A 14,444-nucleotide genomic window follows, 5' to 3' on the forward strand; every position below is an offset into this window, starting at 1 on the left:
AAAAACGTATGTAGGTTGCTCTGAAAGTAATGCCTCCTTTTTATTTCCAGCAGAAATTACAGCAGATACAAAGAGTACAATAACACCATTTGATAGAGCAAATTTTCAGCTATAAAGTAGTATGTTTTAACATAGTCACCACCATTAGCTATGCATTTTTGCTAGCAATGAACAAGAGCCAGCATATCAGACTTGTAAAAATCTGAATGGTTGTCTGGAACCTGGCCTGACTTTCACACTGATGTTACCTCCTCTGAAATGGCACTGCCACCACCTCACTATGCTACATCCACTGTTTGGTCTTCACAAACGTTCAGTAAGCATCAATGAATGTCAACATGTGCCATAATACTCTGGTTGACAAAACCAAGCACACATCTGTGAAAAACCCAGAGAAAACCAAACCTATGCATTCCAGGTCTAGGGACATCATCATCTGACATCATCAGAGACACCTACCTAGGCTGCAGACTTAATTTACAAGGTATGACTTAATTTGTGAATATTCAGAAAGAAAAAAAAAATCACCTGATGACACACAGACACTTTTTAAAAGCACTTTTTTTTTTTTCTTTTCAAGTATTTCACTACCTTTAAGATCAAACTATGTACCTAATTTGATACATTGTTAGATAACAACCTTCTAGAAATGGTCACCTCATGCAGACAAAACTAAGGCACCACAAAAATTCAAAATCACTTTTTACTGATGTATCTCCTGTTACTACTCGTGATAATCACTTGCTTTCTAAGCATTCACTAATATCATGAAAATAATAAAACATTGCCTAGATGCAAGCATTGCTCAAAAATTCTCAAAATCTTCAGTGAGCTCATGTTATTTTTCCATCATGTCATCCAAAACAATTCATTGGGCCTTATCAGAGAAGAGTTTCAATTTTCTATCACTCCATTTTAACCTGCCTCATCAGTTGAACAAAAGTACTTTATGTAAAAGGATTCCTCCAGTTGCCTTAGCTACAAATCCCTGCAGTATTGTATAATTGAAATCTACTCACGTAAGTTAAGAATAATTAGGACCCCAAATTAAGTCAAACACAAAGTTAATTCAAATAGTCAGCTGCTGTCATTTAAATGGTTACATAGTTTTATTGCTGCTTAACATATCCGAATGCTTCTAAATGTACATTTATGCTGTTGTTGTCAAGATTTGATCTCTTATTCCAAGTGGAAATATGAAGAGAATAAATTTGGGTCAGATCACAATCATTTGCACTTAGATCAAAGACTTTTCTCAGTAAAATTATAAAAATTACTGAATCTGTTACAAATGGCATTAATGCAATAAAAACATTTCATAGCAACCATTCAGAAAATTCTCTTCATTAAAAACAAAAAACAAAAAAACAAAAACAAAACAAAACAAAAAAAAACATTTCTAAAAAGAAGGAAACAAAGAAATACTGTAAAATGGCCCCAGAAGCTAGAAAATAACGTACCCAAGAGATGAGGTTGTGTATAGCTGGCACTGCCAGAACTGAAAACTCTGCTGATTTAATAGTATGAATTTCAAAATACTTTATACAACAATTTAATTGCTGTACTCTATATTTAACAGAACAATTGTTCTATTGCTATATAGCAGTGCAACTGGTAAAAAAACACTGGGGTTAGATGCATTTCTTGATGGTTCTTCAGCCAGCACTTAGTCTACACTGCAGAACAAAACACTGCCTATTACAAATCCTTCAAGAGATTTTATACTGGATGACTTCCAGACTTCTGTATTCTGAATTTTCTTAAGATGTATTCCCATGGCATGCTTTATTTAAAGATACATGTCTTTATGCTCATATAAAGACACAGAAGAATTAAAGTTACTGATTACTGAGCAGGATTTGAATTGAAGGCCTAGAACAACTTTTATGTATGATACACTACACTGATATTTTTTTTCCCCTCAGTTGGAACATTAATACATGAAGTGATGCTTTGTGGACGCTATCCATCTATACAGGTAATAATCCACATCACAGACCATTCAATTACCCTCTAGTACTTTTCATGCTTCACTCTTCACTCATGCCAACTTTATCTGCTGTAAATTAAATGATGCAACGGAGTAAGCAGCAAGCTATCCTCCTCTGTTTACTAAAGGCATATTTATCTTGAAGCCACTAAAAAGTATGGTAAGTTCTGAGGCACAAAATCACATTTTGCAATGAGAATTACAATGGTGGATGTTAGTAGTGGTGCACAATAAACTGCGACTTTATTCTTGAAGTAACAATAAAAAAAAAGAAAAAAAGTAAGACAATACTAAAGGCAATTGCTTGAGAAAAAAAACTGGGACAGCTCAATGGGGAGAAACGGGAGACAGTAACGTGAAACACTGTAGAAGATTAATCTACATGCATAGTCAAACAGGATCAGTGGTTAACAGGCAAATCTGACTCAAACTAGCTAAGATGATGATTTTAAAAAAAAAGTAATATGAAATAGCACTCGAGACCTTAAAAAGAAAATGTCTCATTTCTTTTCCAACTAAAATGCAGCTTATAGGATAAACTGGTTTCACTGTCAACTTCCTATCATATTTCTTAATAGATTACTGAACTCAAATTAAACATTAATTGTACCTTCTAGTGGGATGGAATAGAACTATCTAACTCCTCAGAGAAACATCAAAATCCCTGATAATGGTGAACAAAAGAAGGCAGCTCTCCTTCCATCGTCAAGATCCCTCATAAAACTCGCTCAGTGCTGTAACCAACAGCTGAAAGTTATGGGGTCCCTCTGGATTTCTCACATGTATGTGTTGCTCAGGCAACGGACAAAAAAAAAAAAAGAAAATCATTTGGCTTCCCAACTAGTCTCCCTCACACTTCAAACACCAAGAAAACATCAATGATTATTATGGTAGAATAAAATAAAGAAAACAAAAAGAAGTATTCTGAATTACCTGATCTAGTCCTGTCTTCCATGTGACCACACATACTTGAGTATATTTCAACAGGTTGCCTGTTGGTGGGGCATGGATGAATTGTTTCCATGACTGAAGGAAGCAAAGATCCACCAACAGAGCAACATTCATACAGCTCTATTTCTTTACACTTCAGAAGAAAGCCAGGAGGTGGAGATTACAGAAACACAAAGAGCTTTAGCACAATTGGGTTTTGAAAGTCACTGGAGTAGTTCAGAACTCTTTCTAGCAGGGCAGGAATTTGGGACACCTTCCAGTAAAAGGATTCTTTCAGCTCCTACCTATCAGGAAGAACATTTTAAATGTCAATCCAAACAAAGCATCTTTGAATAAACTAATGTCAGGTATAAAAGTTAGTAAAACTGGAGCTGATTCAGCTTTGATAAAGCTTATAAAATTTGAAATGATTAGAAATAAACCGGCAGTAAGATCTTACCAACATAGGCTCATAGTACTATGGAAAATGTAAAGCATCACAAAATCACTTAAGAATTTTTGCTATATACATGCTTGCTTTATTTCCCTATCTTCCTTTCTTCTAATTTTATACTCAGACTATACATAATAAAACAAAGCATGGAAGAAGGCACATGCATGAAAGTTATATTGGAAATGAAAATCTAAATGAATTTCTTATTGCAATACTCTAATTCTAAGTAATTTGCTGCTATTACAACACCTACATTTTAAGTAAAAAAGAAGTGTAAAAAGAATTACTGTTCTGTAGTATTTATTCAGAGACCATAAACACCAGTGGATCTATGTGCTAGTATAAAATCCATCTACGTGCTTGCAGAATTCGGCAAAGCATATTAAATCCAAAATTATTCTTTATGATAATTTTTGATAACACCATCAGAAGAACTGTAAATCTAATGAGAAATTAAACATTGAGGAATTCACTGATATGAGACGCATTGAGTATTTACACCTCCGTTTTGTATTATGATTTCGAAGTACATTATAAAAAAAAAGCAATGTCATGAAAGCTATACAAAAAAATACCCAATTCCTAAAACAAAAAGCATACTTTCCACTTGCCACAAAACAAAAATAATTAAAATAGAGGACTTTAAAAAAATAATAATGTATCTTGCATATCTTTAAAAATAAATAATGTATCTTGCATATTTAGTAACAGAGTACTACAAAGCCCACAAGTTTTTATAAGTATATCCAAATTCCACTACTGTCGTCTTGGAAAGCTATCTTAATAAACTGATCCAAAAATATAACCAGATTTTTGCATGAAAAGGAAAGAAAATCCCCCTAGGCAACTGTGTTAGCTGAAGTTAAGCCAATTCCCTCTCAATGCAGTGGTCAGTGGCACTGCTGGTCCTGCCTACCACAGCTCCTGGTTACGGCAATGAAAGATAGTGAACTGGTTTAATAGCTTAGAGAGCTCTGAAAATATAACATACATCCCTAGCAGAAATGTGCTGCTTTCCTACAGTTTTAAACAGTATAGTGTTCCTTTCTTCTTCTGAATACTGAGCTTAAAATGATAAAACAATCTCCCCTTCACAAAGGAGAACATTTTTAATTAACAGAGAAAAGGACAGTAAGGCTATTATTAATCAAACAAAATTTAAGGGGGGAAAAATAAAAAATTACTAAGACCCTTGCATTCACATTTCCCAGAAAATCCTCATAGAAAAGACAGCACAATATTGAAAAAGGTTCTTCACACATTTTTCTACAAGGATTTTCTACATTTTAAATATTGGCAGTATTACTCTGTTTTGAAAAATATAAGGTTATAGCACAGGATCCTGCAGATCTCTCTGCTCAGGGAATATATGAAAGGATATTCACTGCCAGTACATTAAAGTATCTCTGGCTTTTCCAGGCAGTCTGTCAGTTCCTGTTATCTGAAAATGCACTTGAAAAGTTTAACAGTTATTTTTCCTTAAGAAGAAATCTCATCTCATTGTTCGGATCAATTTCCTTTTTAGAGGATATGTTGTGCCTGCACCTCCCTCAGGAAAAGGAAAGAGTCGTAAGTGGTATGCATCAGAATATTCCAGTGGAAATCTGCATGATATCCCAGCTCTGTTCACACATATTTTCTTCTAAGCAATCTACATTAACCAATCAAGAAAAAAAAAAAAAATTGCTAAAAAACATTAAGTACATATTATAGAAATGAAGACAGAACTGATCTGTGTATTAAGATAAACTATCAAAGGGCTGGCAATAATTTTACTGTTCTACCACACTGGTTCACAAATCCACTACGCCAAGCAGCCGCCTACTGACTGCGTGTCCCATGGCCTTCATCATGCTCAGCTCCCCAGCCAGGAATCAAATCAGTGCTCCTGTTTGCTCTTGCATGACTCTGTAATGGGTTTCACTTCTCGCAGAACTTAAATCCACTAATTAACAGAAGCTGATTTCTTCTCAAGCTCAGAGTACAAGACTGGGAATTTTTATACTGAGTAACACCCAAACACTACACTTTATATGAAAACAGAAGCGCTCCTACCATTTGTTGAGTACCTGTGTCCTACACCTACAACATGCACAGTCTGAGTGATTTTATATGCACAGTCTGAGTGGTTTTGTTGGAAGCTGAAGGTCTGAAGTAATGCAGTAAAACACCAAGTAAATTCATAGTAGCCCACTGTATGATATCTGCATTTAATATGTATTTTCTTTAGTGAATGCATTAGTACTGGATATAAAACTTAAAACTGCTACCAGTTGAATACTTAGCTCCTTGGCTGGCATAAATGGTATTTACAGAAATTATTTTTCTCAGAGTAATGGGAATTAAAATGTACATTCAAAGGCAAAGACAGCCTGGATTCTTTTTAAACAACAGTAATGCAGTTTAAGGAAACAGAATGAAACAGATAATGAAAGCATGACGCTTCTTGCTTTGGACAAAGCACACATAATAATTCATAATAAAATGAATGAAATTATATTAAACCTTGATTAAAATAAAATGCAAGAAAGGAAAAATTATTTCAGTGTTTACCAAATACTTGTAACTCTTAAACAGAAGAGTAGTAAGTATATATACACATGTCCAAAGTTAGTAGGTAAGGTGGACTTATAAGCCAGTAAAACTTCAAATAATTTAAATAGTATTGCACAAAAAAACAATTTTAATCAGAATATTTAGCTCTGACACCTCTTTTTTGATATGCATATTAGTGTCTCCGTCTTAACTTGCTTGAAGAGAAACCGATAATATATATAATAAGCTTTATACTCTGTTTTGCTATGGAAACAAGGCATGTGTGATCCCACTCGCTCTGACTTTCTGTATTTTCTCAGATAATTTTTAACGTGTTGCATGATTTCACCTAATTGGAATGAAGAAAAAAATAAAGACAGAGTTGGTGTCAAAAGTTAATTCCTTTCTTGCAATTGTAAGGAAACAGAGAAGTAATGAAGAGGACTCAGCTAAGAAGGGTGGCTGTGAACAGCACTGACCTCCCAAAGAAAGAGCCTTGTGCAGCCTCAGCCTCATCTCCCTGGGCAATCAGCCAGGACACGAGGCCACATTTCACCCAACCACCTATCTACCTCTAATTTAAGCTACTTTTAAAGCCTTCCCTCTCAATCTGCCTTTTGTAATAAAATAAAATAAAATAAATAAAATTTAAAAATCACTTTAAAGAAAAACCTATAACAGAATATGCTAGAAAAAAGAAAAACATTCTGAAATAATGTTAATATTCAAGGTCATTACTTCTGCTTTTAATCTCCTTTTCATGCTTCTGATCTTTTCCTTGTTTAGGGCTGCAATGCTTGCTGCTGATGGTAATAATGTTTTCCAAACCTCTACACAAGAATATTGACCTGTTGTTGATCAATGTACCAGCAGTATATAATAACTTGGTACTGTTCTCCTCCTAGCTGCCAGTGCTCATCTGTTCCAGGTTCATTTCACCTGAAGGGACAGACTGCTTCAAAAACAACCTCACCTGGACCACTCTATCCAAGAAAAAAATAAAAAAAATAATTAAAAAAAAGCAAAGCAAAACCCAAAGCTTTTTAACTGAAAACATGATTCTTGTTTGTATAGGTGACACTAAGATAAAACCATAGCCTTCCTGTGACCATAGGTGCTTGCTAATTCCCCAGAGAGTTAAATTTAAGGTGCTGTGTGAGTAATGAAATCTTTATCTTGATTAGAAAATATTTTATTATATGAACAAATGAATCACTGGTCCACACCCAGAGTCTTTTTCCTTTCTTCCCCTCTCTCTACAGCAACATTAAAATGTAACAGCAGGGAATTCAGCCAGGTTTCATCTCCCACACCTACTGCAACAACCTGCATACACACAAAGGATTCCTATTGAAAAAACTAAGTTCCAAATGAGGGAGTTAAAGATTTTCTTATTTCTAGCAAAAGTTAGATGCTCTTATTTTAACCTTTGTTCATGTTCGTACTTCCAGGCATGAAGTGCTACTAAAGCATGTTACACTTGGCATCGCTTATTACTGAAGCAGAAGGCAATGTAATCTTGTGAGAAAGTGTAATAATGCGGTATTCATTTTGCTTCTGTGGCTGGAAGCCAACTCTATATTAATATTCATTTTCAGTATACAGAGCCACAATATTTCATTTATTTTAAGAATTTACAATTAATTTGGTATGATTCTGTTATCTGCTCCCAATTTCCTTTCCTGTTTCTTTTAGCTGAAAAAGCAGCTCTTGTACAGACTTTAAAAAAGTAAATTCACAACTGAAGCATCAAAAGATTGCTACTGGCTACTGAAAGCGAGAAAAAAACAGGGACAGAACAAAATGAACTTGAAATATTACAGATGACAATGAAAATTAGCTTTCTGCAAATGGGAAAAAAAAAAAAAAAAATCAATCTGCAGAAGTTCTCAGTTGACTTTTTGCTTTCCAAACTCAGCTGATAAAACGCTACTTACAGCCTGTTTTTCGCTACTGTTGCTAAACCAGAGTAAGTAAATTGTTAATCTCCTTTTCCCTTGTGTTTTCAGGAGTTTTCAACTATTGCACAGTATTAAACTGCAAGTAGTCTGGTGAATCTTTCTAAAATGCAATTGTTTTAAAGCCTTATATCTGGTACAATAACAGATAAAACCTTAGCATTTTAAAGTATAAATAAGTACCTCTAATTTCTGCACACTATTACAGCCACTTTTGCTACATAAGCACGTTTAAAATTATCACATATTACTACCTAACCAGTCTTTCATGAAGCTAATAATTCTCTCAATTCACACTTATCTTCCCTACCTTCCCAAAGAGGCTGAAAGGTAGCAATCCTTCCAGCTGGGACTTTTCATACGGAAAGTGAGACTCTACTCAAGACCACAGACTTGGCAGGCATCAAGAGGGCAAGCAGTACAGCAGCTACCAAATCAGGAGACACAATCAGCGAGAAAACCACGCAAGAACTGCAGCGTGCCTTTTGAAGGCAGTTTTCTAATAGTATCCTAGCAATGTTTAAGAAAAAAAAGGGGAAGTAGGAGAAACTGACTGTGGAAGAGACTTAAATGAAATTAGATTTCATTCCAGAAATCTTCAGGAAGGCTCTAAACACGTACTCCAGGCTATGTTCATTTTATTCTTATTTTATAAAATAGCATATAAATATATATACAAACAATGTATTTTAGCAATGCTTGTCTGTCAAGATCCAAGTCTTAGTCTGGAATAGATACTAGGAAATTGCACAGTAAATGTGAAAGACCTTATACAATATTTATATTCTTAACCTTTAGTTTTACCATTTTTAGGGACTAGATATTTTGTGTTTATATAGATTTGGGAGAAGAGAGAGGGGGAGGCTCAGCAGCTTTCCTGAAGGATCTCTAAAAATTCAGCCTTAAAATTCAATGAATTTTAACAGTCTGTATGTGTCTGCTTTAAAAAATGGTGAGATCACACCACAGATGCACCAAAGCAGCCTATATTTTATATACCAATTACTGAATAATGTAAGAAGGCACAGAAGTACTATTTTATTACCAAACCAGAATTTTCACCTGCAATCTAGTAAAATAAAATAATTATAACCAGAAATAGCCTGAAGTTCCTTACAAATATTTATCATCAGAATTTCAAAAAACAGGTATTCCCTGATCATTCATTCATGCTGCTCTGGCTATTACTAAGTGGGAGGGCTATAAGAACAGCTGGGAAGACAGACTAATTAAATAAAATGGAGTTTATGAAGTTTTCTTTAGAAAGGTTTTCCCTTCCTCATCTCCTTAATTTAACAGCTATTTTAAACACTACATTTGATGGCAGTGAAGTATTTTTTTTTGTGTGTGTTTTTTCTTTTTTAATTTATTTAAAGCAAAAAAAAAAAAAAAGAAAAAAAAATTAAGTAGATGTAATTCCTGTATGAAATATTTCCGGAAATTAAACATGCATAGCTCTGACCTTAATGAAGTGAGTGCTGTTTTATTTCCACCCAGGCAAATTAGAAAAGCAAAATAGGTATTTCATTGGCACAATTTAGTTATTTTATATCACGTTTAACATAGCACGTTCATAAATGTCACAGTGAGAACAGAAAATTTAAGAGATGAATTCAAAGATAAGGAGTCTACCAACCAAAGGGATTAATACTGTCTCCTCAGTAACCTGAACTTTACAGTTACAGCATACCACACTGCATCAAAACAGAAACAAAAAAGTTTTTTTCTTAATACAGAGAATAATTTGAATCTTATAAATTCAACATAGAAACTGGCACATACACTCTTAGTTTGAAATCCTACAACATTAAATCACCTCACCAAAATTAACTGTACAGACCATTCATCTCATTTGAAAACACAGGCATAAAATAAACCAAAGCTTACCTTCAGTACACTGCAGGAAGCTGATAATGAGCAGGAACCAAAAACTTTGCATTCTGCAACCAGAAGACACCATTATTGATCCCTGTAAGAATTTTCTTTGTATTCCTTAATGAATCCAGTCATAAAAGCCCAGCATCATCGAAACCAGAGGTCTGCATTATTCATCTTCATATCTGGAGAAGATTTGGGAAAAAAAAATAATAAAAGAAAGCTCATCAATAGCTGAAACACCAACAATTTGGAATACCAAATTTTACTTGACATGAAGACAGAAATGTTAATAAAAACTGGCATGACACCTGTACTGTAGCAGATAATTTGGCAGTTCTGTGGGCTCTAGTCTCTGAAGGTCAGTGATCATTAAACAGAATGCCAAATAATGATACATGCTAAAGCTGAAAGTAGGAATGTTATTGATGTACATGCACTTAGACGCATGATGGGAAAAAAAAAACAAAAAAAAAAAAGAGAGACTTTTTACTCTTAATGTAAGATATTGGATTTGTAGATGTCTGGGTGAAGCTTTTCTCAATCTTCCAAATCTGACAAAACCAGCACTTTCCTACCTCAAAGAAAAGCAATAAAATTAAGTGCAGGGCAACTCCGTACGCCCAGAGATTCACAGCACACAGGGAGCAGCAGAGCTGTGCAGCAGCAGCACCGCTGCAGGACTGCCCGCCACGCCTACGGTGCTCCCTGCTGCGATGCACAACATCCTCCAACAAATAACAGCAACTCTGCTGACAAAAGCAGTTCAGTTAGGAAGCATTGTTGGGACACTACATTCTAGTGCATCCTTACACAATAACCATCTACAGAGAACAGGGAACAATGAGCAATGCTCTACCGTCATTAGCTTCTGACAAGACTTGTCTCTGTGAAGTATGAACCCAACTGCTCCTGTGAACTACGTGCCAAAGAAAGATTTCTTAAAACTATCATTCACATTTGAAAAATAAAATTATTACTGAGCACCTGTGCACATCCTCGTCCCCATCTCACCAACAAGGCAATGCTGTGCTCCTACTACCGTAGTTAATGTGGGAAGAATATGCATAAAATCAGTACAGAAGTATAAATTATTTTTAAGTGAGAGAATGGTTCTGTTTATAAATACACAGAATGACCCCAGGAGAATGACTGCACATAGCTGCAATTATAGCTCCAAAGAGCTGCATCTGGTGCCACGCTGGCTTGGTCTCTCCAAGACTGGTAACAGGACTGCTCTTCCATGTGTGGACACGTTTCTGCAATATCTGAAGTTAACATTAGTTTATAAACAGACAGCAATGACTGTGCCAGCGCCTGTGAAAATGCAACTGGTAGGATCCAAGAGCCACTTGTGAGTCTTATGAGTACTGGAATGTGTTTATGGCTTTAAAAATATATTTACCCTTCTGCCAAAAAGAATTGGAAAGGATGAAAAGCATACAATCCCAGGGAAAGAAATTCTATGCAATTGTTTTCAGAAGTGTAACTCCTTTTGTATTAGTCTTACTATTAATCAAGGATAAGTTTGTTCCCTGAGCGCACAGATAGCAACAAGACTGATACTTTTTTCCCCAAGGACAGAAAGATGGGAATTAACAACAACAATAACAACAAAACAAACATTATGGAACAATTTCTCCAGCTGTAAATGAAGGCGACAGAAGAGAAGATCATTGAACAGCAAAGTAGGCATTTTTGCTTGGCACCTACGTAAGAGAAGCGGTGCCGCCCAGTGCAGGCATTGCCGTTACAGCGTACAAGCACACTTGCGATTTCACATACAGGAATGAAATGAAAGGGAACTGACATCTGAGGGCAACTGATTTATGTGTATTTACACATAAAAACAAACCTTTTTCCAATTTCCAACTACAAGCAGGTGCTTCTCAATCACAGGTGCTTTTACCCATACAAATCTGAACAAATAGCATGCAACAGCAAGCAGGTGCATCGGGGTAGGCCAGCCAGAAGGTTCTCCTTGGCACAGTACCGTGTGCCTGGAGGTAAAAGCTGCACCTTCAACTCAGAGGATGAGATGCCAGCTGCTACAGGACAACCAGAAGCAGTTGTGAAGAGAGTCATACTGTATCTCTAAACCTTTCACACTGGGCTGAGCATTTTGCAACTGAAAAAATAAGCAACTAAAAATCTGCAAAGGATGCGCTGCATTCAGCAGAAATTACAACAAAAACAAGCAAACCCACAATGCCTGAAGATAGCTTGGCTAAAGCTTGGGAACAACTTGGATTCTTTTTTAACTTGTAACACTCTAAGAAAAAATCACAGAACTATTTAACAGATGCTACAGACTAAGAAGTATAAATTCAGTAAGCAATCAGAATAATCCAAGAGAATAAATGAGGAACAATAAGGGTTATATCTGAAATTGTCAGCCTCCTGATTTCTCCCTATCTGTCCAGAAGATATTGACTTCCTGATACTCTGTTTTTAGCATAATTTCCACAACACACAGCTACATTTCCAGATTCTGAGATATCTTCCCTCACCTTCAAGAGGATGTGCTTCAGAATCCTTCATCTCATTGCTTCTTGTAGTTTTTGTATCTGGGAGGAGTATGGGAGCATCGTGTTAAAAACAAAAATCAGCACAGCACCGGAGGCATCTAACACCTTCCTATGAAACAGCTGCAAAGTTCATGGCAAAGACTTGCTTTTTTGTTTTGTTATTTGTTTCTTCTGACCTTGTAAACCGAGTAACTTTAACTATTCAATTAAGAAATGTTTCTTAAAGCATATTGATGCTTTTGTCATATCAAAATCAGCAAAAATTATTCAAGTAAGAGTAACTGCGAATTATTTTTAGGACAAATGTATGTATTTTGTGCAATATATTGTTCTCTCTAGATTGCTGTGGCATACAGACATAAAATCCAACTCAGTACGCTGCTACAAGACGAATTCAAAATAAACTAACCTGCCTGTAACCAATGACATGTTTTCCTAAAAAAGCAAAAATAGATTCGTCAATGTTTTAAAATGGAGGCAACAGATTTTAGTTTTGCTTCTTCTTAATAAAAATTAACAGCTTCACAGTGAACAATTTTAAATGCAGCCTATCTACTTCAGAAGCTCTTTGTGCCTTCAAACAAATGTGCACTGCTACCATCCTGGACCAGCTATTTATCAACATAGCAAAGACTAATCCTGAAAAAGGTACCCAGACATGAGCTGGAGCCAAAGCCCACTTTGACTCCAGACGCTGCCGTCACTCGTGTCTTCCTGACTATGCATCTGTCAGAGACACGGAGACTGTCAGTGGAACCTAACAACAACAACAAATCCCAAACCAAACAAGCAGGACCAGGAAAAGCCATATTAAGTTACTTCTTTGTAAACAGAAGAAGTAGACAATGGCAAACGGCTATCCTGCACAAATAACTTATTTCCCCTCAGACCTTAATAAACCTCTTCTCTGGATCACTGACTGCTCGGGCTTGTGGGTGGAGCACAGAGAGACTCCCTAGAGCAAAAGGTTGCTTGAATTTCAGAGAGCAATAAAAGCTGCCCAGAAAATTTCAGTTGTAACTTAAATCCCTACCTCTGGGCCATGCTGTGGTCTCTCACAGAAAAACAAAAAAAGACTCTGCTGCTAACAGAGAGGCTCACTTTGTCAAGTTCCTTTGCATATGTGCTGTTAAAGAAGGTTAGATCAGTAATGGTAGAGTTGATGTTCAAACCTGCACACTGCAAAGGTACCGGGCATTTCCATAAGCTGCGCTCCAACTCCCCAACATCTTAGCACCTTGCCTTGCTTCCTTGTTCCTCAATACTTCTAAAACTTCTTACAGACAAAACAGTGCTGCAGAATACATGCCACTGCCAGCCAGCTCCCTCCCCACAAGCTTGTTCTCAAGAGCACCCCAGAGATAAGAGAAAGCTGCTCCAAGCACACTCCTTGAAATACTTTCATCTTAGAAGAGAAAGACCTCTAAAGGACTACTGCTTCCCAACCCTACTCTGTTTAACCTTCCCAAGGTTTTATTTTCAAAAGCCAAAAAAGGGTCTTTTAAGAGCTTCCGGACAACTGACACAGTATGCTCAAGAGCTGCCTTTCCCCTCCAGTTCCAAGCTTTTCAGGCAATTAAGCCAAACAGGACTGCAGAGATGTCTCCAGCTAAGCAAGTATGTTTTCCTCTAGCTAAAAGTCTTTCAGACTAACAGTGATATATTTCACAATGTAGCGCTTAATTTTCCAAATGGTCTTAGAAACTGTGAAGCGCTTGCAGTCTTAGTTAAGCTCTAACATCTCCATTACACAAGTAAGAATTACACTAGCTTTACTGACAGCAGTGCACAGCAAAGTAAGGAATGGGAGCCACAGCCATACAGCTCATACATGCTGAGCACAGAACAGGCAGTGCTCTTTATAAATCCTGTATGACCTACCTTGCCATATATGCAGCACTCCCACCGCCTTTCATAACCCGGTTTATGAAACAAAGTAATTCTATAATATATCTGAGATACTCTGCTGTGGAAAGGAGGGGGGAAAGGAGGCATATGTGAGTAAATTTATATTCATACATTATAATAAACTGCACTTTATCCTGAGAAATCATGTGTCCATGTGCCTTCCCAATTAAAAAAAAAAGTTAAACTTCTTGTAGTCTGTAACATGAGAATTCAATTAGCACAGTGTGATTAGCAAAAGCTTCTAAGCTACACTAGTAAAATACTAG

General features: G+C 36.2%; 1 protein-coding gene across 39 annotated transcripts in view; it reads right to left on the minus strand.

Moving 5' to 3' along the window:
* The window catches only part of ADGRL2 (adhesion G protein-coupled receptor L2), a 373,380-nt gene that overhangs the window by 112,398 nt on the left and 246,538 nt on the right, over positions 1–14,444 (minus strand). For all 39 annotated transcript variants that reach the window (XM_085512217.1, XM_085512226.1, XM_085512232.1 and 36 more), the window contains one exon: positions 9,755–9,927. In XM_085512217.1, the coding sequence (XP_085368343.1) occupies positions 9,755–9,827 (73 nt within the window). In that variant the 5' untranslated portion in view covers positions 9,828–9,927. The remainder of the gene's footprint in view (positions 1–9,754; positions 9,928–14,444) is intronic.

This window comes from Coturnix japonica, chromosome 11 (genome assembly GCF_054131305.1).
Source record: "Coturnix japonica strain WE chromosome 11, WE-NBRP24, whole genome shotgun sequence".
NCBI lineage: Eukaryota > Metazoa > Chordata > Aves > Galliformes > Phasianidae > Coturnix > Coturnix japonica.